The 24,956-nt window shown below is 38.9% G+C and overlaps 1 protein-coding gene across 37 annotated transcripts in view; it reads right to left on the bottom strand.

Annotated features, from left to right (window-relative positions):
- Nucleotides 1–24,956, bottom strand: part of ESRRG (estrogen related receptor gamma) — a 372,308-nt gene that overhangs the window by 134,710 nt on the left and 212,642 nt on the right. Inside the window, exon 1 of one of the 37 annotated variants that reach the window (XM_068185634.1) lies at nucleotides 24,673–24,862. The exons of 33 other annotated variants lie outside the window; for them this stretch is intronic. In XM_068185634.1, coding sequence (XP_068041735.1) covers nucleotides 24,673–24,728 — 56 coding nt within the window. In that variant the 5' untranslated portion in view covers nucleotides 24,729–24,862. Of the gene's footprint in view, nucleotides 1–19,849; nucleotides 19,869–24,590; nucleotides 24,609–24,668; nucleotides 24,863–24,956 lie in introns of those variants that run through there. 3 more of the 37 variants (XM_068185667.1, XM_068185669.1, XM_068185668.1) reach the window with 3 other exon arrangements.

The raw sequence follows: 24,956 nt of genomic DNA, 5'->3' as shown, positions 1-24,956 counted from the left end.
CCCTGTTCTTCACATACTACTACGTGTAATTCAAACCTATCCATGCCACTGGGTTTACAGGTCACAGATTTGCCTCTGGTATCTGCAGCAAAGGTCAGGAAGCAAACGCTTTCACTTTTAAAATGTTTGCATGACTCCAGAAGTTTCCAGGATAAGCTTCTCACAAAGTCCTGATATTGTTTTTACTCTCTTAACTTTTGCGTTTTCTTTGGTGGGAGTCACAGGGAGAAGAAGAAAGAAATTCAGCATATTCCAGAAAAATCATCTAAAGTAACAAATATGTACTTGCTCAATTATAATATGTAGTACAGGGATGCTGCTACTTGCAATTATAAAGCAACTGTATCAATACACTGCAATCATTACATGCTTCACCTGTGGCCATCTCATCTGGAAAATGTCCGTGAGAGGCTTGTCCAAGGAAAGCTTTACGTGAACAGAGCAGCATTAATTACTCCACATTGCATGCTGCAAATTTCAGCTGTATTTTAATGACATATTTGCTTCAGTTATTTCAGCAGTATTAAGTCTAGATCAAATATTTATTTCTTGCACAGCTAAAAGTTCTGTTTAAGCTGACTGTCCTTGGGTAAGCAGTGAAAGGAAGATTGGCCGGAAGAAAGTGTGGCATTCCACCAGTAAATTCACATAGAACGCATATCTCATCCAGAGAAGGTTTGTGCCTCACCAGTTTCAGCTCATCAAACCAAGGATCAGCCCTGATCAGTTAATAGGATGGCATTAAATGATGATTTTACCAGACTGGGAGTCAGATTTTTTTCCCATGATGGAACATCGAGATCTGGAATAAGAACCATTTCACTAAGCATCTGCTTAGAACATCCACCAAATCTGCTTCACTTCCTCCCCAGTTCTTTACACAGTAGAGGGTCTGACAGTAAATCTTTGTATTACTATCACTTCATGGAATGAATAGCCTGGTGTTCTGAAAAATAAATTATGAGCAACAAAGATAACACCAATATACTCAAGACTTTAACTGCCTATATTTGGAAGCTTAATAAACTGAGGGTGTTTGTGGAGTTCAGCATGAACACCTAAAAGAGGACACTCTCATCTAGCCCTGGATGGCTGCATCATTCTGTAAAATCCAAAACAGGACATCAACTGAAACATCCGTCACAGGACAACAAATAATGATAGCCAAATGATGATGTGGGATTGGCTGACTGTACATTATACAGGCATGGTTATCCTACAGGTTGTATTAAATATGAGAGCCTGAGATTTATGTTATGGGTGATAAGGCCAAGAATGCCGTAAAAGTGAAAAAATATGGCAACCATATGCAGTACATCACTACCAGGATAATTATTTATATAAAAAGTTCCCATTCTTACACTTCCAACATGTAGGGATAAAATTCATGTATTCAAAGAAGACATAATACTAACCTGTCAGCTTGTGGTGATGGATATGTTTTTAATCCAAATGGCCACAGTACCCACTCTACCTGTCATACAAGGACACAAAAAATTGAATTTTGCTTTCATAATCCTTTAAGTTGTAAGGGAAAAACACGGAAGTATGATAAGTGGCTCATTCTGGTGGACAAATGGACAGGCAATAGTAAAATGTATGAATAAAAGGCACTGTTCCTTCACTAATACTATTTTCACTTGTTACACACTGCAATGCAGGCACAGGGAAGGTATTCCTTCCTCTGCCTTTTCAAGTATACCCCTAGATAATCTGAGTTATATTCCCTACAATATGAGACTTAAGAAGTGTATTACACTATTTAGCTCTCATTCGAAAGCAATTCTGCACAAAGTGGCACAAAAGCACTATTTCATGTACATCTTAACTACTTCACAAGGGCCACAAAGGCCCTCTATTCTTAAACTCTCTGCTACTGGGAAGGAATATCCAACCTGTATATTTTAATTTTTTAAAATTCACTCAATCCCTTGCAGAAGTTTTATAAATCTATCGATCCTTCTGATGCAGAAGGAAAACTACAGAGCCTGTTCCTGTATCCTCCACCTGCAACACACACAAACTCACATCACACATTGGCCACTAATCTTCCTCAGCCTGCATTTTTCCAGGGGTAAAAATGACAAAGAAATTTAACCAAGTTAATTTCAAGTGCTGAAAATGTAGGCAGACTGCTCAGTTATTTCATTTTAAAAGATCTTCATTTTCCCATCTGTGTTATGGCAATTTTATTACACATTCGGCAAATTTACAGTAACAAGATGTTCCCCTGACAAATTAATCACTTTCCAAGCATTTTATCATATAAATAAAATATCACCTCAAGAGAGAAAATCAGCTCAATCAGTTGATTTAACCCATCTTTCGGGGAACTCGTCTGAAACAGATTGAGCGCATTTTTTCCAAAGAGGGACTGCGCACACAGCCTCCCGCACTCCCAGCTCATATGGTGCGCTTTTCCAGGAGAAAATGCTTCAGATTAGCTGATAGGATGCAAGATTCTCCCTGTAAGAACTACCTTCCAGCAATGACAGATCTCCACTGGGAGCAAACAGAAATTCATAAAGAACTTGGTAAGGGTTTTGACTGAGAAATGACATTTTTCCCCCTAGATCACTGATAATAACTTCTGCAACATTTCTCTGGTGTTATTATTATCATAATGTAAGAGTAAATATATTTTGTTTTAATAATCTGCTCCAGTGTTTTAAGAATCTCACAGTAAAATAGCACAGGCAAAACTCCAACCAATGTTGCAGCTGATGACGTGATTCTTAACTTGACTTTTTAAAATTTCCCCAGTGCTCTCTAATCTCATTCAGGAAAGTAATTTTTGTTTTTTATGAAAAATAAGTGACTGGCAGCATTAGGAATGCAATATACGCACAGAAGAGAAGTGCATTTAACTCAAGTTTTCCCAAACTAATCCTTAAAACAATTCAATGCCTTTTTGGAGATAATCTGTCACTAAAGCAATTCAACTCCTCTGCCACTTAACCTTTCTCCCTCTGCCATGCTCTCCCAGATCTACCTTCATTCAGGGACTGCCAACAAGTATAAACAAGAACAAGGATGCCAACTTCTGTTTATGTTAATAGAACCTAAAGTTGTTTAAAACTTAAATTTAACTTAGCCAGATGTGCTACTTTTTACCAGGAGTTAGTAGTATCAATACAGGTTTTTTTGTCCTTATTCCAATACTCTGAAGAAGTATGATAGTAAATCATCCTTTTGCTGAAAGAGGATACCAAGTCCTCTCCACCAAGTCAACAGATATATAATCCTTACAACATGATTATACTCTCCAATGAGATATTTACAATATCCTCTGCAACAAAGTTTTGGGTGCCAAAGACAAGAGGATTCAGGCACCTATACAGACTTCTCACCCCCTTTATTCCCTCAGCAAAATACTAATTTCACCTCCCCAAATATGAACATGTGAAAAATGCATATAACAACATGACTCATTCACAAGCAGGATAACAGCGGCATTTATGGAATGCAATCAAATAGCAACATAAATGTTAAGGATTGCTATATAATTAATAATGCTGTAAATAGGCATATTAATACTACAAGGCCTCAACATTAAAAGCTGCAAGCTCTGTACAACTCTGAATGACTTGTGAGCTGTCAGTGAAGAATGTTTAGATGAAAAATTATGACTTATAGGCAAATACAGAATTCCATATCTTACATGTAATCTTTTACCTGCTGAAACATTCCTGGTTTAGGTACTTTTTTAAAAAATTACTCTCAGAGGTCATGAAACACAAGAAAGAATTTTGAACATAGGTCAGAGCAACTTTAGGTCTTCAAACAGATGAAAACTTCAAGCAAACAAACAAAACCCAGCAAAAATGTGAAAAAAAAAGACAAGACAATTAATTATAGTACTTGTTAATTTTATTCTTTTCTATACTGGAAAAACCTACATATTTGTTTCACAAGATGCAAGCGAACCTGGCCAATTGGAAAGAGTTTATTATCCTTTAACCCCTTCCTTCAAGTACTTTGCCAGGAAATGTACTACCTATATCAAGTGACTTGGGCATGCAAGCTTTGCAGGATATAGTCCCAAAAGTTATTGTTTCATTAAGAAGCAGTTTCTTCATCTTCTGCTAGAAAAAAAATCCCACATTCTAAACATGAAATATGTGTCCTTGAGATACAGAACAGGAAAAAATGCTTATTTGCAATGTTTAACAGAACTGTATTTTTAAAAGACTTGGAGAACCTGGAACCCTAATTCAATGGAAGATATCCTGTTCCCAACCAGTACATACAAATCTAACATTTTTGATCTAAACTGAAAGCAGTTCTTTCTTTAAGCATGCAACATGATGTTCAAACTGTGCTAAGAGAAAGTACAGGGAGAAGATACTACTTTCCCTTCACTTAACCCTTTTAAACAGAACAAAATTCAGTCAGTCTGAGTGGTTATCATGATCTTGAATCCAGCATCCTGCCAGATCACTGACAATCCAGCTGGCAGAGCAGGCACTGTGGAAGCAAATGAATTTGACTCCATGCAGTAAAGACACAATTGATTTAAAGATTCAGCTCACCTGGTTACAGAATCTGGCCAGCATTTTAGAAAAATTTCTGCTTTGTTCAAACCAAAGCATAAAGACAAAGCCAGCCATAAAATGAAGGGCAAATCTTTCACTACTCACACAGGGCAGAAAGCTCCAGGATGAGAGGCAACCTCAGAGAATGCTGGGTACTCCTTATTTAACCAAAATTTCTACAAGCATCCATTTATTCTAATAATATCTAATTGAGGCAAAGTGTGCTCATTTGGTACTTCCTTCACAGCCAGCTGGTGGACAAGGCATTTAGATGTTTTAACCTAAATGTCCACGAGATACACAGAATTTCTTTAATTGGCTTTTAAATTTAAAATTTAACTGTTATTTTTAAAGTCGTGTCCTTGCTGTTCTGAAATAGCCACTAATCCTTTTATATACCATAAAGTATTTCCATAATTTTTTCCCCCTGCAACTGTCTCGTGATTCACCACAGCAAACTGTAGTACAGTACTGTACTCCTAAAATTATTAAACACTGGTGTAACTCTACAGGAAGAGTAAGAACTCAAAGACCTGGAAAGTAAAGAATCATAGAGATGAAGTTACTTTCAAAGGCTAAATTTATCTTCATTTAAAGGGGCGGAGGGGGTAGTAAATCACATTTTAGATATAAGATGGATATGCAAACTGACTCAGATACTTTAAAATCATCTCCAGGATGTCCACTTTTGCAAACAACACCTCTTCAATCTGAGGAAGATACAGGACACTGGATCTTTTAATTTGAAAGATGACAAAGTGGATTATTGGTTAGTTACACGTGCCAGTAGGGTGATCCATTACCATGGACGCTCTACTTGAGTATACACAATGTCTCCTTAATAGTAGTTAGAGCCTTATTGGCTTAAAAAAAAAAACGTAAAAAAGGGTTTTGCATGTGAATTGAACTTAATAGGTTTGACATGGACTAACCTTAAAGAATCCAATCCACTCAAATCCCTTTGAAGGCTGCAGCTGAATTTCATGCAAATCTTAGAGAAGTAGCCAGGCTGCTGGGATTTCAAGATGCTGTGTCCCTTTCTTCTGCAGATCTAAAACCAGGCAAAACAATGACACAAAACCCTCCCACAATTTCAAGGATTCCTCTTAAGATGATCCTGGTTTTGTTCTTTGGCCCAGGGAAGTGTGACATTTAAAATTTGAAAGCAAGAAGAATCTGACATCAGGAAACATGCTGAAGTAGGAAGCCAAATCTTTTTTTTTTTTAAACACAGCACTGGACTAATGCTTCAAACACTTAAAAATAAAAATCTGACATGGCACGACTTATTAAAATGCTTAGAACAGAAGGATGGAGATGAACTTTTATGCTCAACACACTAATAATTTTTCTTTTCTAAAGATAATTCAATTTTAGAAATAAATAATCCACCATGGTCTAAATCTTCTGGTGGTCATTTTGAAATTCAAGGAAGCAACTTGAAAATAGACCTATTTATTTTTAAGGCCACTCTAACTATGAAATTATGTTTTCATACATAATTCCTTATATTTATTTTAATTTCCATTAAAAATATTTTAAAATATTTAAGTGTTCTATGTATATTTATGCAGGCAGAAAAGCAGATATATATTTACCTGTGTAACAATATATACACACTAACAACTGGAAAATTATTTGTTTCATGACTGGATTTAATCTTCACCTGATAAACATGAGAGAATAAGAAAAAGGAAAAGCATTTGTCAACTGCTTTTCCTCTTAGAAAAAAGTACAGATGACTACAAATGTAACTATAACCAAATCAAAACCACATCGTGTGTATAAAGCACTGACTATGCAAAGCAGTTATAAATTCTTGGTTAACAAAGGGCACAGAAAGCCCTTAAAGGAAATATTTTATTTCTGCTAAATTAATACCTAAAAGCATTACATTTCATCAGTTTCACTTAAGGTTTAAAGTCCCCAAAGATTCTCCTCCTGAAACTGGCTATATTTTATGTGCAAACCGGGCTGAGAGCTATCTAAATCTAGATAAAACTCATTGGCTTGTAATCTTCACAATGATCTATACATCTAAATCTATATGCAAATCAAACGCTCTCATGCATTAACACATTCCAAGGCATCTAGGAGTAAGAGAGTGCTTTCTCCCCCTCACAACTCCCCTCCTTTGCTGCTCTCCCCCTCTCTTTATTTACACTAGCTACCTAAATAATTCACACTGCCTTCTTTTCAGGCTGAATGTTGCTCTGCTGAAGCCCGCAATGAGCTATTGCAGTAAGCAGATGGACACATGAATGCAGCAGGTGGGACAGATGGCAGCCCGCCCTGTCTGACGCTGGCTGCCTCAGCCTGGGCTGCCTTTTCCTTCCAGGTACATTATCATCAGTGTAGCAGAAAGCAGCACGCACAGGGAAAAAAACCCTTACATACAATACTGTGGGAACTAGTTAAATAAATGACCAGATGCTTCTTTGCTTTCTTAACCAAAATGTAATTTACTTAAGAATGTGTAAGGCACATTTCCCCTCTCTCTCCCCTTAAAGGAGAAAAGTCCATCTCTATTCTCCAGCAAGCCCCTGAGTCCTGTATATAAAACAAAACAGGCCTGAAATCTTAGCAAGATCTTAAACTGGTGACTTCACAAAAATTTTGATTCTCCTTTAGTTTTCAAATACTTCTACTATTTCACAGGTAATTGGTCTCATTTTTTAATATATAAATCTATATATCTTCTAGTACATGGTTACAGTTTTTAGATGAAGTCTTAATACCTAGTATATCTACAATGAAAAGCCTCAGTTTCCATCATGGGTTATGTCCCTTGACTGAACGACTTCTACCTATCTTAAGAGATATATAGAACTACTACATTTATTACAAAATATTTGGCACTGCTAAGGAAAATGCAAACAAAAGCTAAGGCAGTAAGTCTGTCTTTGACAGCAAAAATTAACAATTTCATGTGATGCTTTTCTCTATGGAACGCTGGGCAAAACACACTGAAGAAGACACCCAAAATTAGAATACGTGATTTGAAAAAGAATATAAATGAAAAAGAAAGAAATCCGGTGACACATGTGGCAGAGTTTGACTGGCACCAGTATCACTGTACCACAGAAGTTGCCCTTTTTATATAAAATGTACTGCTGTCCAAATAAGCAGAAGCAATTAACTTCATTTTGTTTTCAAGTCAGCAGGCAACTGATACAGCATATTAAACGGACCATTTTAAAAAATCATATTGCAAGACAGTATTAAATGTAAGCAGTCGGATGCTCTGTGCAATCCTGTACTATCCAGATTTGTCTCTCCAATGTCTTTACCCACCCCCTGTGCTATGTCGACACCAGGAGCCTGTTGTTCCCTGGTCTCTCTTCCTTCCACAGTGCTTTTCCCTCTACCTCCTCCTCATTTTCACCTTCTCTGAGCTGACACAGATGAAACCACCCATCTCTCCCTCAAACACCACAGAGATTTCTACTGATCTACAATAAAATAATGCATACTTCCTTGCTAGCCTTTCTTGGTGTGCTTAAATTGAAGATACAACATCACACACAGAATTTATGCAACTATATATGCACACATAGAGAGTATGGTTGTACTTGCCACATTAGAAAAGTATGTCGTGCCCTTTTCTACAGCTTTCACGAATTTCTTGTATTTGTAGTCAGCAAAGTCCTTGAATAGGAATCACCTACGTATTTACACCCTGTACACCAAACACAGTAGTACGACAGGGGCCTCTACACTTCCTTAATATTGATATTAAGTATTAGCTGGGTAGACTGCATTAAATTGATTGGCAATTACACTCAACTACTGTCAAAAAATCATTTTGGTGGGGTTTTTTTTGGTTGTGATTTTTTTTTTAGTCAGAATAAGCAATTCCACAATGTTGAAGGCAAAAGAAAAAGTGTAAGTTGAGACATGTCCTGTGAGATATTCTGCTTCCCCTGAGCATACTGGTATAACTGGAAACAGAAACTGACTGTAAATAAACCTGCATGGGTAAATGAGAACTGGTCCAAACTGGCAAAGGAAACCTGAAACAAACAAGAACTTACCTCTTCAGAGATTTAAACACACTCATTAGGGACTCAAATAATAATAAACATAATAATACAACATCTAGTTTCATCTGGTCCAGGGAGAAGACATAGCAGCACTATCAAAAAGTCTATTCTTGTTTATTTCTGACCTGGCAGAAGCCAGAAATCACAGAAAACCTCAAGGGACAGACTGTTTTCATGGGATACCCAGACTGATTCTAAGGCCAAAGAGGTTAAGCACTTAGGATAAACTCTGGATAAGCAGCACAACTTCTGTATGCTTATATGTCCTAACTGAAAATCCTGAACTTCAAGGTTTTATATTACCACCTCTGAGGAAAAGAAAAAAAAAAAGAACAAAAAAGAAAAAAAAAAGAAAAAAAAAGAAAAAAAACAGAAAGCAGAAAAAAAAAGAAGATCAAAAACCCTGGGATCATCCATGCAAACTCATAAACATATGCAACAGATTTTGGGACCAGCAAATTCTGGAAATGGTGAACTATGTACTACCAGCTACAGAAAAGCATTTTGAGCTATAGTAACCAGTTTACAACATCACAGAGAGCCAGTAAAAGCAGTGCACTTTACAAATGCTATCACACAAGTCATGATTTTACCACAATGATATAAGCTGTTTTCTCTACAACAACAGATGAACAGAACTCTGAACATGCAGGAACACCCTCCTTAAAAATAAACCTCTGAGCCACCACCAGGTTGCCACAACAGTAACATGTACATTACTGGAGCAGTAAAACCCAGAACCACACTAGGATTCAAAATGTGTATTATGTTGGTAAGCTTGTTTCACTACTGATAATGAATTAATACATTGGAAAATTAGGATTTCTCAAGCCTTCTGTTTTCATTATCAAAACTCATTGTTGAAACAATCATGTATATTCCTAGCACTGAAACTGTGTACTTAACTCTGTGTGTGGGGAAATGCAATGAGAAAGAATGAAATAATTATTTTTATAAGGTTTTAGGTATATTTTCATGGAGTAGGTATTAAAGCAATTGCTTTTAATGATGGATTTAAATCCACTAATTAATAAGGTAAAGTGACTACTTCAGGTATTTTAGAAAATAGATTAATTCTTGACTATTTTCTGCTCTCAAACAAACCTACTCAATTCTCTTCAGATTTAAGCTCTGAAGGCAATATTCCTGCTTGGGTAATGCTTGCCATTGCCTTGTGGTCAACATGCAAAAGCGAAGCTCTCATCCTATCCCAATGTTTCCCCTCAAAAATCAGACCTGTACCTCTCTAAAGAGGTGTATAAGGATGTCCTGAAGAGTGGGAATCCAGGGCATCCCTCTGGCTGCCCTGGCAGGGGGTCAGGAGCCCCCCTGCACAGAGCCCCGAGAGACACTGTCTCTGATCTCTGTCCATGCAAAAGATTTTTCAATTTTCAGGGTGAATTACAAGCTCTGAGTGTTTGATATAAGTAGCAATTAGTGTGGCACGGGTGCTAAAGTGGAATTTTAGGATTCTAGATAAGGGGTTCAAAGGAAGCAAGATGGAGGAAACTGGGTGTGCCTTGTCCTTTTTCTTCTTCTTCGTGCCCTCCATGTTTCACTGTGGTGTTGGCACACCATAAGTACATGGTGGTGTACTACATGGTTGGCACATGATAAGTATTGGCACGTTATTGTAAATATACCACACGTAGTTTTTGGTATATAATGTTTGTAACATCCCACTGAGGGGCAGAGCCCTGCACACTGTCCTGCAAGACAGACCTGCTGCAGGTCAGAGAGAAAATATTTTAGATAAGAAAGGATAAACAACCTTGAAAACCAGCACAGATGAATTACGACTCCTTTGGCAGCGGGGCTGAAAGACAGAGACTTTCTACAATCTCGCGAGCATCTAAATATCACAGATCCCAACACTGAAGCAAAAGAAGTTGAGTTGCAGAGTTGTCTGTGAAGACATGATCTGGACCCTACAAAAGCAGCTGTGGTTCATAAAAGCATTTCAGAAGAAAAAAAAAACAAAGCAAACAAACAAACAAACAAAAAAAGCCCCACATGGGTAAATATATCTCTATAACCTGGCAACTTGCAAGCAATCAGGGTAATGAAAGGAGACTGAATGATTCAAGAAACTTCATTTTGTTCTATGAGAAAAGTAATTGTCAATCTCAATCCCGTAAGTACATCACAGAAAAGAAGACATAATTATACTTAAACTAGACTTGATATAAATACCATGAAGTTGATTTTCAAAAGGATCAGATTTTCCTCAGAGCTCTGCAAACAGATCTGATTATTTTCCCTAAGGTTGAGTTTGCAGAACTTACAAAAATGCTTACTAGTTCAGGAAAAATGAGTTGAGATTTTTGTGGGTTAGTGTTTTGGTTCTGGAGGGTTTTGGAATTGAGAGTTTGGGGTTTTTTTATTTTGTCAGAGGTTTTTTTGCTGTGGGTTTTTTTTATTTGGATTTGGGTTTGTTTGTTTGTTTTGCTTTTCTTTTGTTGTCTTCTTATTTTCCAAATGGAACTATGTATATAGTGTAAATGCAGCTTGATAGATTCCAATTGCTTCTCAAATCTCTTCCAGGAATAATGGAAAAAAAAAATACTTATAATACAGAGCATAAATGAAGGCAGATGTTGATGTTGAATGTAATGGATATAATACATGCATGGTTTTAGCAGCTCCCAAATATGCAAATACAAAGGAATGGAAAAGCTGCCTTTTAAAAGGAAAGGTGTACAGAAGAAAGAAGAAAACATTAAACCCTAAATTGCAAAGGTGTAATTTACAAAAGACAGTAAAATCTACCTCCTCCTTTATGTCAATGACTCAGAAAGTTTAAACACTGAATGCTGACATTCCATCCTCCCATTCCTCTACTTCAGTTTTGAAGCACTAACTTTGAATACCTTGACATTCACCTCTCTCCCTTTGCTTTAACAGTAACAGAGGTGCACTCCTAAAGGAGGAAAAAATGTCTTTAAAAATCTCAAATGCATAGTAATTCTTGTACTTATTCCTTTGCAGCTGAGCAGAGCCATTTACATAGTCCACTAAACACTGTTTAGTAAACACGACAAGAGTGCTTCTAATCTTACTGCCCTTGTAAAACCAAGACAGGGGTTCTGTTTTTAGTGCACACTCTGGTTCAGCATTAATCCTGTTTTATGTTGTTCACACCTGCTGCTGACTAGCAGCCTACTGATGAGTTGTGGTTTGTGCCGCTCCCAGACAATCCTCACCAGCTCCAACAAAAAACTTATCCCTAAAGTGGAAACAAAAACCCAACTGCTGTGCAAAAACTGTAAAAGGCAAGAAAGACCTGACATTCCTGCTTCCTCTTCCTTACTCCACTAATCCCTACTGTTCAAATTTAAAATCAGTGTTCAAGTGCACATGCTTCCTTTGAGGCCTCATGCCTAACTTTTCTAGGAGTTCTTCTCCAGACAGCAAATCTTAGAGACAAATGTCATGGACACAACCTTTATAAATATATGTTGTGTAACCCACCATTTCCTTTGTGCCTAATGAAATAATAGAATTTGCTCTAAAAGAATGCTGATAATGCATCCTTTTGTGAACCTTTAGAGGAACAGGCTTTTGCAGATTAAAAAAAAAAAAAATCCCAAAAACTCCCTTCAACATATTTTCACATGAAAGTCAAGATGTTACTGTTGTAGAAATCAGGTTTTGTTTCTTAATCCCAGCACTAATCTACACACAAGCATTAAAAAAAGGCCATAAAGTCACACCTATGGCTTCATTTGTAGAGAAAATGGAATGCTTTATCCAAGACAAAAATGTGATCTGTGATTAAAGGAATAGGTCTGAAATTACAAAGCACTTATAGCCAATGTGAATAAGAAACTCAAGGGAAGCAAACCAAATGAAAACAGAAATCTTTTGTTTGGTGAACACATGGAAGCAAAATGTGCATTGGGATCAGGGACAAGAAATCATGTGCAAATTTACCAACTCAGAGACTGAGATGAAGGCTCTGTTATCGACAACAAAGTTTTGCACTAGAAAAGTCTGCAAAATGGAGGGCAGTACATGGTACTTTCACACCCACTACATGGTATTCTTTACATGACTAAAATAACATAAACAAGCATCAGAATATTTGGAGAACAAACTCTCTCCTTTATCCTGTTATGCCACCTTGGCCTATTTCTTTCTACAAAGAGAAAAATGCTTTCTGTCCAAAAGCCAAGTTCCTATATGTCTTACACACTACACAAACCTTTTTATAAACAAAATGTTGGTTGGAGGCCAGACAAGGCAATTCTCCATCCATTAAAATTTATTTTATATCCCATAGGCAAAGACATGCTGAATGACCCTTGGTGATTTCTGAATTCTGTATAGGAACACCAAGGTATTTCAGCACTTATATAAAAAGGTGACATGCATCAAGCAGACAAATGTATTCCACGTTGCAGCTTTACATCCCAAATTCATCACAAGAAACAAACCAAGATAAATCAATCTTTATGTAAATTCAGCATTTCAACCTCTCTTGCAATTCAGATGCAAAACCAAGAAAAAAAAAAGGGTCAGTCTCACTTTGTCTTACCATCTCTATCTGCAGGATTTTTACCTCCTCTTTAGGCAACCCAAGGCTGAAGATACGGGCATAATGCCAACACTGCTTTTAAGCTCACACAGAAAATATTATGGGGTAATCTTAGTATTTCCTGGTCACACTCCCTTAGGCAACTCTACACTGGTGCAAATGTCACATCCTGGCAGTGAGTCCTTGGACACAGGCTCCACTTCTTGATTGATTGATTTTAAAATACTACCAAATCATTCATTCTTTTAAAATCCATTATAAAGACTGATCCAAAACCTGCTAAAATGAATGCCATTCTTTCCATTTAGTCTTGAATCAGTCCACTATCAGTAGAAGCTAAAGATTTCTTCAAGCGGATGCAAGCAAGACCTCTGCAGCAGGCTGTCCTTCTTACCTTGGAAAATCTCTCCTAACTTACCTAACATTGGTACAAAAGCCCCACATTAATTTTGTCAAACAGCTGCATCTGCAGTATTCCTGTTCCAGCATTACCTAATGCACAATATTACACCTTTTTTCTAAAATTGGGGGGGCGGGGGGGGAGGGGAAGGCAGGGAGGGTCGGGGGGGAAGAATCCCCACCCCAGTCATCCATCAAGTGCACATCCAGGCCAATGCTCCTGAGATATCTAATATATGATAAAGAGATACAAAAAGACATAAAAAGCTTTCAGAAATAAAAGTGCTTCAGAAGCTATATTTTAATATTGCCAAGTAGGGTTTTTGTCAGATTATGAACTTGACTTAAATGCCAGGATACTGCATTTCAGGGGCGGTGGCAGCAGCTTACATATTGCCTGTATTTGTGGCTGAAGTGTATTGCTGATTCCAAAGACAGACTATCATCGTCTGTGGGGGAGAATAGAAATAAATAAATAAATAAAAATTGGCATTCCCTACCAACCTTGCTACCTGCTGCCTTGAAGCACTCTTTTCAAGTGCAGCCTCCACAGGAAAAAAAAAAAAAAAAGTTAAGACTACTTTATTTTGATTATAGTACTTTCCCCAGGCAGGAATTTTTATTTCAGTTAGAATCTTTAAACCATTACATTTTCAGTGATGCATTTTTATATTTACAGTTGACATCTTCATAGAAGAATGAAACCTTTGAGCAACAGTTCTAAAGCATGAAGGTTGCCTGCAGTAAGTACTTAAATTATTTTACACCCAAATGGAGCCAGTTGTTTTTAGCTAAAATTTAATAAACCTTAAATCAATGACCTTTCTTTTACTGAAAGCTCGCACTTGGGAAAACTAACTTTCCTAAGAAACATATTTTGGTGAATAAATGCTAAACAAAGGGCTATTTAAAGCTGAACACTGTCTCAATTGATAGCTTGTGAACATTCAGTTCCTAAATTCCTGACTGCTATCTAACGTATAGAACAGTGGAGCTTTGGTTTAATCACATATCATTGATCTCAAAGTGTCACAGTGATCTCATTGACAGTAATCAATAATAATCCAAAATCAATCAAATATGCTCTTGCACTATCATTCGTCAAATCTGAATATCCCAGAATTAATTGTAGGCATGAGAAAGAAAAAGAACCTATGTTTAAAAAAAAAGAAAAAAAAAAGCATACAAAAATACAAATCAGAGCACTTTGAGAAAATAATAGTGCATCTGAGCATGCTTCATGCCTGCTGGGGAAAGTTAATGATGAATCATACCTTGCCTTCCCAGCAAATACTCTGAAACATATTCTTTTTCAAACATGGAAATACACAGCAACTGAAGGCAGCGGGCACACGAGTAAATGATCAAGTATTATTTTATGAGCAGCCGTGTTACCTGCCAAACATTAAATGTGTTGCCAGTACTTTACAAACAGCACAAGCATGTTACACTATGAAGAACTGCACATTGTAAGTTAGCCACTGCACTTCACAAAGCAAGAAAGGATAAAATTGCTGCATTTCTGCACCAAAAGCATGAATAGATGTAACCACTTATCAAGAGCTGTTATTGTTGCTGAGGACTCCTCTCTCAACATATTCACCTGTAATTTTGTTAAGGTAATAAATCCTTCCATTCATCACAGCACACTCAAAAGCACCCTGCTATTTAATTTAAAGGGAAAAAAGGCCCAAAGTGTCTAAAACATTTACTTTTGCTAATGTAAAAGTGCTGGCATTTTACTTCATTCCTGATAAGCTGGTGCCAATGGATGCGATTATTCTTTTCTTATTCAAAGCATATCAGTAGTTCAAAAGCACTCTCAATCTTATCAGGTGTATGAACAGCACAGTTACTGAAAACAGTTTGTACTGCTCCTCTCTCTTTCTGCCAGGCTATCAGATAAACCCAACTAACTAACTGTATTTACACACAATCAAGCATAAGCTGTGTCTTCAGCACACTGTAGCCTGTTTCTGGCACATCACAGGTTTTCTGCTTGACATTAGTTGTAACTAAACCAGAAGCAGTGAATTAGCTTACAACAAAAATACAGTCACTCCATAGCACTTAACACAAAAGGGACATAGGGAAGGAAAAAATGAGAAAAAATTTTGTGAAGAATGATCACTTCCATCTCAGTATTTCACAGAACAGCATGGAAGCAATAGGTTTCAAATGCATTCAAAACAGATCTGACACAGGCCTTGCCAGTAGAAAAAAACAATTTCTATTTGCTTTTTTTGTTTTTTTCTGTTCTCCTGTCCTCCAAGAACTGTCTCTGATTTGCAAAGGGTGAAAGAAAGTGAAAGAAAGAAAGGAAAATGGTTACTGTGTCTGAAGGCATTTACATAGCTTTACTGGTTTTGTCCAGAACAAAACAGTGATTTCTCATGACCACCCACCACAAAAACAAAACAAAAAATCTCCCACTTTCCCCCAGACAAGACTCTCGGTACCTTTCCTTTTCATTCACTGTCTCAGATACAAAATTTTCAGTGCAAACTCCTGAGGAATAATAGTAGACCAACTACTTCGGAAGAGCCATCCATGGGTTTGAAGATTTCACCTGCCATAGGAAACAGGCACAGCATCCCCTTCATTCTCCTTAGGGTGACAGTGTATTCCTGGGATGATTGCAGCATTTGAAGAGTTAAACGTTAACCTGGCTGTGTGCTCTCCGCTCGCTAAATGAAAACTTCTGGAAGCCAGGAGAAATCCTGAGTTTCGGCTCTTTGATTAATTACAGCCTTCCTTGGAAGCTGGAGCTCCTGCTCCTGCGCAGAGGCTCCTTCCCAGCGCCCCCTCCCAGTGACAACCTCTCCCCGAGTACCTCTGATGGAGCAGCAAAGGGCAGCCCCGTGCCACCACCTGAGCCCATCCCACACCTCTGCCTGGACTCCCGGCGCAGAACCAGCCATCCTCGAGATTTGTGGGAGAACAATGAGCCGAATTAAGCCAAGTGTGCAGTGCCGGGTAATGCGGCCAATTGTTGTTTCTCCATCTGTGACACCGGGGCCTGGTGATTGATGGGACAGGTGTCATTCATACCAATGTCAGCCACCCGTCGTGGCGGTGGCCGCTCCACGCCCTTCGTATCGCCCAGCACCAACTGGGCCAGAGTGACTCCTGCCAGGAGAGTGATGGGGTGTCCCTGGATGTCACTCAGCTACGGGGAACCCCAGTGTCACCCCTTTAATGCTGAGGGGAACAATTGGTTGCAGACGTGGCATTTCACACCACTTCGGAACATCTCGTCTGTCCCACCATGGTGTCGGCTGCTATGAGAACATTGCCAGGGAATACTTTCTCTGATGGAAAAGTGAATATATTTCAGTAGAGAAAAACTTGCATTCACAGAGCATTAAACTACCATGGTAAAGGGTGAAAAAAAAAAAATCCACTTTTTGATGTAAGAATTTTACCATTCCTCAAAGATAATTTTGCTAGCAATATATGGGCATTTGCTTTGGAAACACACTCTAAATCTACTTTAGATGGCAGGTGAGTTTTAGTGCTTTTTTAAACTAGATGCTTTTCCATTGTTTTCCCTTAAAAGTGAAAAAATAATTGTGCAGGAGAAAGCCTCACAGACTTGCTGAAATTAATCCCTCTGAAAACTATTTTAGCATTAATACTTGCCAATCAAGAATCACGTATATTACAGTCCACGTAAAGCAATAAAGTATCAACTTAAACATAAAGGGGCATTGGCATTCATCCTTCACAAAGACAGGAAACAAATCCTACAGCCAATTTGAAAAGTGAAAAAAAAAGTATTTCAAAGTAAATAAAGAATACACAGAAAATGGGTTGATTCTTTCTCTTACATTTTCAATATATGGAAAACTATACACACTGCCAGTAGTACTCTGCAAAGCATACATAAAAGACTATGATTTCACCTTCTTAGTTAACTGCTGTTTTTACTAGATTTTCCTGGTTTGTATTTCCCTAAAAATATTCATGTGTGAGACTGAAAAAAGTGTTTCTTCCAAAAACAGCTCTAGAAACAAACCCACAAACAGAGGGAAAGGGGGGAAAGAGCAGCAATACCACATGTAAGAATGGACTGACTAAAACAAGCCACCTTCTCTCCACCCATCCTGGCACCTTTATATGGGAAGGAATTTCCGAATTGCTTAGGAACAAGCTAGCAGTACATTTTAGATATTACTTTTTAATTTCACTCACCAGTATCTCTACATCTACAGGACTTTAAATTGTTTAATATCTAGCTGGTTTGGGGGGTCCGCAGGGTGTGTATGCACACACAGCTGGCTTAAATTTTTTTAATTAGATATTTAGGGTTTTTAAATTTTTGTTTCTTTTTTTTGTTTGTCTAGAGGTGGGGTTTTTTCCTGAGACCATTGAAAACAAGCAACAGCAACTCCACATCATCTTCTCATTCTAACTTGCCAAAGCCATCAATCTCTGATCACACCTATTAGAATCTCACTGTAGCCAACACTACATTTTGTGACAGCTTGACCAGTTGTTTAAGGAAAGAGTGTATGATGGAGCAAAGCTAAATCGACACATCTGTGATACTTCTGACACCCCTCAGCATGGCTAATATTAATTTGTTTTCTTTGGCTAGGTAAGTGCTGCCAAAACACATTACATATGGTATGTAGTTCCAATCAAAATGATGAAAAGGAGATGCACAGGGTTTTTTTTTTTACTTATAGCAACATGAAAACACAGAGCGTGCTAAGAGACATCTACATGATGCTACAGAGTAATAACTTGAAAAATCTCTAATCACTATATCTTAAAGTTTGGTTTCAGAATACAACCCTTTAAGAGAATCTGCCCTCCCATATAAAGACAGCAGCTCAAAGCCGCAAAGAGTTTTTACTCAGGAAAAGAGAATATAATTTTCATTGTATGATGAAAGGATATATTTAGACTATTCTCGTGTGCATGGGGTAACTAATCATATTTCAGCAGGTTATCATATAAATAAATGTGCAAAATTCTGTGTAAGGATATTATAAATGGCTTGATTAGACCGAGGACAAGACCTTCTGTTTCATACACACCACTATACTAACTTACCACAGCGTATGGTGAACCTCCTCCAATTTCATACTTAAGGTTCTGTATTATTGCCACAAAATATTAAGTTTTGTGGGTGGTTTTTTTTTTGTTTGTTTTGCTTTGCTTTTTAAATAATTTTGATCTAAATAAGAAAATTTCACCTACATGACATAAAAATTCAGGTTGGTGACCCACGGTAAGAATAAGACAATCAGCAGTACAGAAAAACAGCATACGCTTGTCTTATACTCTGTAAAAGTACTTCTATCACTCTAACTTTCATTAGGCTGCTAATAGACATTTTTCTAGCAAGTATAAGAAGCTGAAGTGAAAAAATAAATTTTATTTCAATTTTAAAAGAAATGGGTAATGATGCTCTGATTAAAAAGCTATGCTACTTAAAAGAGGAAAATAATTGGAAATTAGATAAGATTCTCTTTGATGCAAACCTGCTATCTTAAGAAACAGCAAAGGGAAAAGCTCTTATTTGTTTGAAGGAAATACAAATTAATTGAAAAACATTACCAGCATTATGTAAACAAACCCAAGAGATTTAAAGCTTTTGTAACACAGAAAATACATCAATTGTTTCATAAGGCACAGAAGTCAAAAGGCAATATCCTATACAAGCTACTCTCCAAAGTGCTACTGAAAAAGCAATACCAAGTCCTTTAAAGAATAATTAAGCAATACTATCTGAAATAGCAGTATACAGATCCAGTTTAATATTATTCTTTAATGTTTCATAATATTTTTACTTCTAGACAACAGAACGATAACAAAAGAAGAAAACAAAAACCCCATAACTATAGGACTTTTGGAGAGGACTAAGGAGCATTAAAACTGCATATGTATTTTATATTTTTGTCTGAGGATATCATGGTGTATACTAACAATTATATGCAGGAGGCTTCCCCCCCTAAAAATAATTATATTCTTTAGATGTAAATATAACTCTGTGTCCAAGGACATACTTAGCTGAAAAAATAAATCTCTGTTTGACCGCCAAAACTTATAGAAATGTGAAAAAATATTAGACTTCTCATTTACTTGGAAGAGAAAAAATTTATGAAAAAATACAGCATCTTTTAAAAGCAAAACTATGAGTACAATTCAAAACCTGCTAGATTACATGGAGAACCTGATACAAAATGAGGTGCAAATACTTTACATTGCTGGCCAGTTCTCTTCTCATGGATAAGAAAATATCCGCATAAAGGCAGCTGCTTTTTCACAAGCAACTGCACAGAGGTAAGTTATATAGCTCTGCATATATATATATATATACTTACTGTGTATATGTCTGTGGCTAACACACAACAATAGATGTACATTGCCAAAACTGCATAAGGGATACGCTATATACCTGGAACACATACAGAGGCACAGATATAAACGTGTTTGAACACAAAACTTGCTGTGCACAGGCAGAAGATTTCACACAAAATGCAAATATACAAAACAAAACCCCATATGTACATGCTGCTACAGATATGAATGTGCATGTATGACTCCCTAAGCCAAGCCTAAAAGACGATACACGAAATGTAAAAGAACGTGTAGTAAGTGGAGTGTTAAGCTGCAGCGACTGTTGGTGTCATCCCTGCACTATCAAACATACATATGAGTATGACTGGAGACAGAGAGGCTAAATATTTCACTGTCAGAGCATGTCGAGAAATGCAATTCATTTCTCTCTCATGTGCTTTAGGACAATGACAATTTAATACAAGGCCAGTGGATGTAAAAGAGATAAAAACTGAACAAACTGGCCCAGCATAATCACAGATTTCCTCTAGAGAGCTCGGTAGCGTGAGGCTCATATGCACTTGTAACGGATCAACATTTTATTGTTTCTTCCCTCCATGAATTTGCTGTGAAAAAGATTTCATAGCAAAGCTTATCTTATAGACAGAGGTTACTTCAAGCTTCAATAGGAACAAGAATTTATTTCATATTTTTTCCTACTTCTCCTATACATTTTACTTATTCTAAGCAAAAAATTATTTTATATACTTCCTTGGAAGGTTAAATAAGCATTTTTTTTCATTCCTACTTATACTTCCACAGAGGTGCAAGCAACCTCCCTGCAGGCCCAGGGTCAGTCCTTCAAAAACAGTTCTGTGAAACGAATCATCTTGTCACTTATTCATGAATATATTATATTTTTATACCACAATTTCTCTATTGTTAACTTTGTAACATACAAAAATAGCAGCATAGCATGTGGACTGACATATCTGTGAGAATAAACATAACATACCTTTTTAGCTACTCTAAGCAAAGTGGGCTTCAAGTATTGTTAAATATTATTATAGACAAGTTACCTCCTCTATTTGATGAATAGCACCATGTATTTGAAATTAATTGCAAAAGTAGGGTTGGCTAATGAGGTGGCCCTTATCTTTTCTCAGCAGTGCAAGCACAAGTATTTTTCTGCTGGCTCAATATTTTTTAAATGCCCAAAGTGCTATTAACTAAGTTGAAATCTGATTAAAATATGAACGCTAAAATATTCACAACAGCTAATGCAGCTACATAAAAAAAGCTAAGAAAATTCTTATCTCTTTTCTTATCATTAAGCATGTGTTTTGAAAAATAATAATTAAATAAATTGTTCCCTACAGATCTCACAGTTGTTTTGCTTCCCATTAGCATCTTTTAACAGTTTGTTAAGACAGTAGTTATTCTTTATTATGGAACTATGGGGATGATGCCCTTCTACCTGCCTCAGTTTAAAAAGAAATTTGTAGGAAATGTTAAAGCTGAAGGTGTGTCAGAAAAAGGACAGCGATTCTTAGGGAAAAAAATGGGAGAAAGTATGGAAAAAATGATCAGCCATTCGAGAGAATTAATGGATATCCACAAGGGCTTTGCTAATAACATGGGTTAATTACCGCTGCAACGCACCAGGCTCAGTAAATAAAAGAGCACAACCATAAACACATTAAAATGAGCACCCATCAATAAAAGAGGGGTAAGCCCCAGTCAAGGAAAATCTCCCAGACAGGCATTCCAGAACAAATGCTTAATACTTCCTGCAGGATTCAAAAACTTGCCAGCAGTGTAGCAGAACCAAAAAATCAAAGCCCTACGACCGGAAACAGGGAAGGAAGAAGGGACCAAGGCCTGCCTGCTGCCCAAGGGGAGAGCCCTGGGAGAGCCCAGGCAGGGGCTGCGCACACACCCAGGGCTGTGTGCCACCCCACACACTGGGTACCCACTGGAACACCGGCCTGGGGCTTTATTTCTCAGGAACAACTGTACCAAGCTATCTAATAAGACAAACAGACGAGGTTATAGACCTTCTGAGCCTGGAGAAACCATGGAGCGGAATCAAGTGCTGCTTCCCACTTCACAAAGAAGCATTCTTCAGCCTGCCCCTTTCCTGTCTTTAGGAATGAAAGATACTTCTAAAGAAATTCTTCAGCAATCTGAGGCTATGCCAAAATATTTTAAAGAGTGAAACTGACATAAACTCTTTTATGTTTAGCACATAATATGTACATGTGAGTAACACACACACTCATATTCGTCCATACACAAACACAACCCGGCCAGACTCACAGAGTGGCTCCACAGACCATTCTCACATCAAAACATGAGAATCGTTAGAAAAATATTAAATATGTAGACCAACCATCACTGCACTGAAGTACTCACATGCTGTGAAACCTACGTCCACTTTTTAAATGTTACAGCCATTCTACGCAACCTTTATTTCTTGTCACCAGAGAATTCTATCGGTTCTGTTGTAAAACGAAAATCTATGCAAGGGAACAGATGAATTTGTTTCACATATAAACATTATTGCACATTTTTAAATAGAGAAACTGGGAAAGCAGCTACATGTTCAAATGAATGAAACACAGTGAGCCACAAAACGCAAACGTAAATAGCGCACAGAAGCTTTCTGGAGTTTCAGATCTCCTCAATTTTCTATGTTTGGCATTCAGAGACCGTGTTTAAATTTACTAAACTACTCCTGTTCTTCCCCCTCCCTACCACCCCAGCTTTTTTTGAGTGTTTCAATTGCCTTTCCTTCTTCCAACAGCTGTGACAACTGTTAAAACAGTCGGTAAAATTAAGTCCGCTCTATAATCCTTTAGTCAACGTTACATTTTAATCAGAGGTTGAAGGAGATTTCCCGTTATGAACGCAGTGATTCATTTAAAATTATTAAACTGACACATATGTCAAAATGAGTAGATATATTAATTGCATCTGTTAGCTTATTAACTATTAGTAATTATTAGTGCTATTGTTATTGCTGAAAGAGCAAAAAGCTAAGACTGCAGCTGGCTTTAAGTTATTGCATTCTTTAACAAGCTCTGCCTTAAAATCAAAGCATACCTAGTGATGGTCAGACAGATATCTGTGCACTCCCAAAATGTTCAGACAATTTCAAGCTTGAATCCTCTCTACCCTCATCCATAAGAACTGCAGAAACTCCTACATCTATTTGTATGTCCTCATGCATGTGCATATGCATGTTACAGTATGTAATTAAATCCCAGTTATAATGGATATTAATAACATGTAAAACTCTGGTGTTTATTAATTGAGATGGAAACATATCTGTTTCTGAATGCTAGTTCCTTCTCTGTGTCCTCTTAATCCCACATGCCTCCAGTCCTGCACTCAGACAATATATTAAGAGTGTTTTGAGATGACTTTTAATTGAGCCAGAGGAAGAAAAAAATTAGTTTGAATATTGCACCAGAGCCAAAAAGACATGTGCCCCGATTTCATTTAAATGCATCTACTCTAAGAAGCTTATCTAAACTAATCATTCAAATTAGCTGTAAGAAGGTAAATTCAAGAAAGCTCTTTTGGGGTGGTGGGGGGGTTGAAACATCCACCAAAAAAAAAAAAAAAACCCTAAAAAAACCACCAAACCACCACAACCATAAAATACTCAACTTATCATCTTTTTATGTATTTTATGAAAAACGTGTCACTGTTAGTAAAAGCTGTAGAAACTGCATTCTAACATGATGAAGCTATCTTACACTATATACATACAGTGCACTGACCTGTAAGCCATGGCTGAGAGGGCACCCTACCCCTGTATATTTTCTTTTTTTCACCCCCAAAACACTACAGTGGGTTTTCCCCGCATCCCCTTCCCAAACGGTATTCCTGCGAACCAGGCTATTTGCTACTTCCCATCTTATTTCCCTAACATGCGATCACGGCAATTCACTTTTCATGCCTGGCTTAATTACCACCAGCCATGCACAGTGCAGGCAGTAAGGACAGCTAGTGGGCATCTACCTATAGTACACTGTCACCTCCTGTGCAGCCTCTCCGCGGCCGCGGCTGGGGCGATGCTGGCTGCCGGCCGGGGCTTCTCCTCGGCGCTCCTGTCTGTCACTCTCGGCCTAACAGCGGGGCATAGCGACGTAAGTGGCTCGACAAGAAGAAAAATGAACCGGTGACAGTCCCCGTGATATACTAATATTTAATCTCGGCTGCGGGCTGAAATCAAGTTCAGGAGCCGCTCCTGAGCCCCAGACCGCCCGGTTCGGTTTCGGCGCCACGCTTTCCGCCGGAGTCACTCCGCCAGGTAGCTGAGAAGTGTCAGCCAAGAACTGCGGCTCCTCAAAAAGTGAGTTCGGCTGCCTTTTGTAGGGAGCAGCAGCAGGCGCGGGGAGGGACACGCCGCGCGGCGCGGTCCCCGCCAAGTGCCCCACGCCGCCTCCCCGGCCGCTGACACCGCGGGTCCGGAGCGGCGCCCCCCGGCAGGGCGCTCGCACCGCACCGGCGGCCGCCACTGCACCGGGCACCGCGCCGGCGGCCGCTCCCGGCCGGCGCCCTCCCGCCCGCCGCCGCCGCCGCCTCTCCGCCGGCGCTGCCGGGGAGCCGGCGCACCTGTCAGACGGCGAGCGCCGGGGCGGCCGCGGGGCCGGGCGCTCGTCCGCCGCCGGCACCGCTCCCGCCGGGCGCCTCCCGCCCGGCCCCCCCCACGGCGCGCAGCGGCCGCGCAGTGCCCCGGGCCGGCTCCCGCCCGCGGCCGCGGCGCAGCGTTACCTGCAGCGGCGTCTTAGGCGCCTGTCATGTTTTGGGGCAGGCGGCGTGCGGCGGTGGGGTGGGGGCGGGGAGCGGTACCTACTCTTCCTCGTAGTGCAGGGAGAGCGGCTCCGGCAGGCAAAGTTCTACCGAATCCATGTGCGCCCGGCGACCATCCTCCGTGCGCCCCCGCGGTGAAAGCAAAGTTTCCGTGGCCGAGCGCCGCGCACTTGGCACGGGCGCGCTCCGGGCGCGGCGGCAACGGCGGCGGGCGGGGACCAAAAGCTCGCCCGCGCGCCTAATCAAGGACTTAAAGCCCCGCGCGGAGCTCATGAATATGCAGCAGGGCTGTACATATGCATCCCCCCGGCCCGGGGGGACGGCCGA

Source organism: Anomalospiza imberbis, chromosome 3 (assembly GCF_031753505.1).
Source record: "Anomalospiza imberbis isolate Cuckoo-Finch-1a 21T00152 chromosome 3, ASM3175350v1, whole genome shotgun sequence".
Lineage (NCBI taxonomy): Eukaryota > Metazoa > Chordata > Aves > Passeriformes > Viduidae > Anomalospiza > Anomalospiza imberbis.
This window is presented reverse-complemented; position numbering and strand designations above follow the sequence as displayed.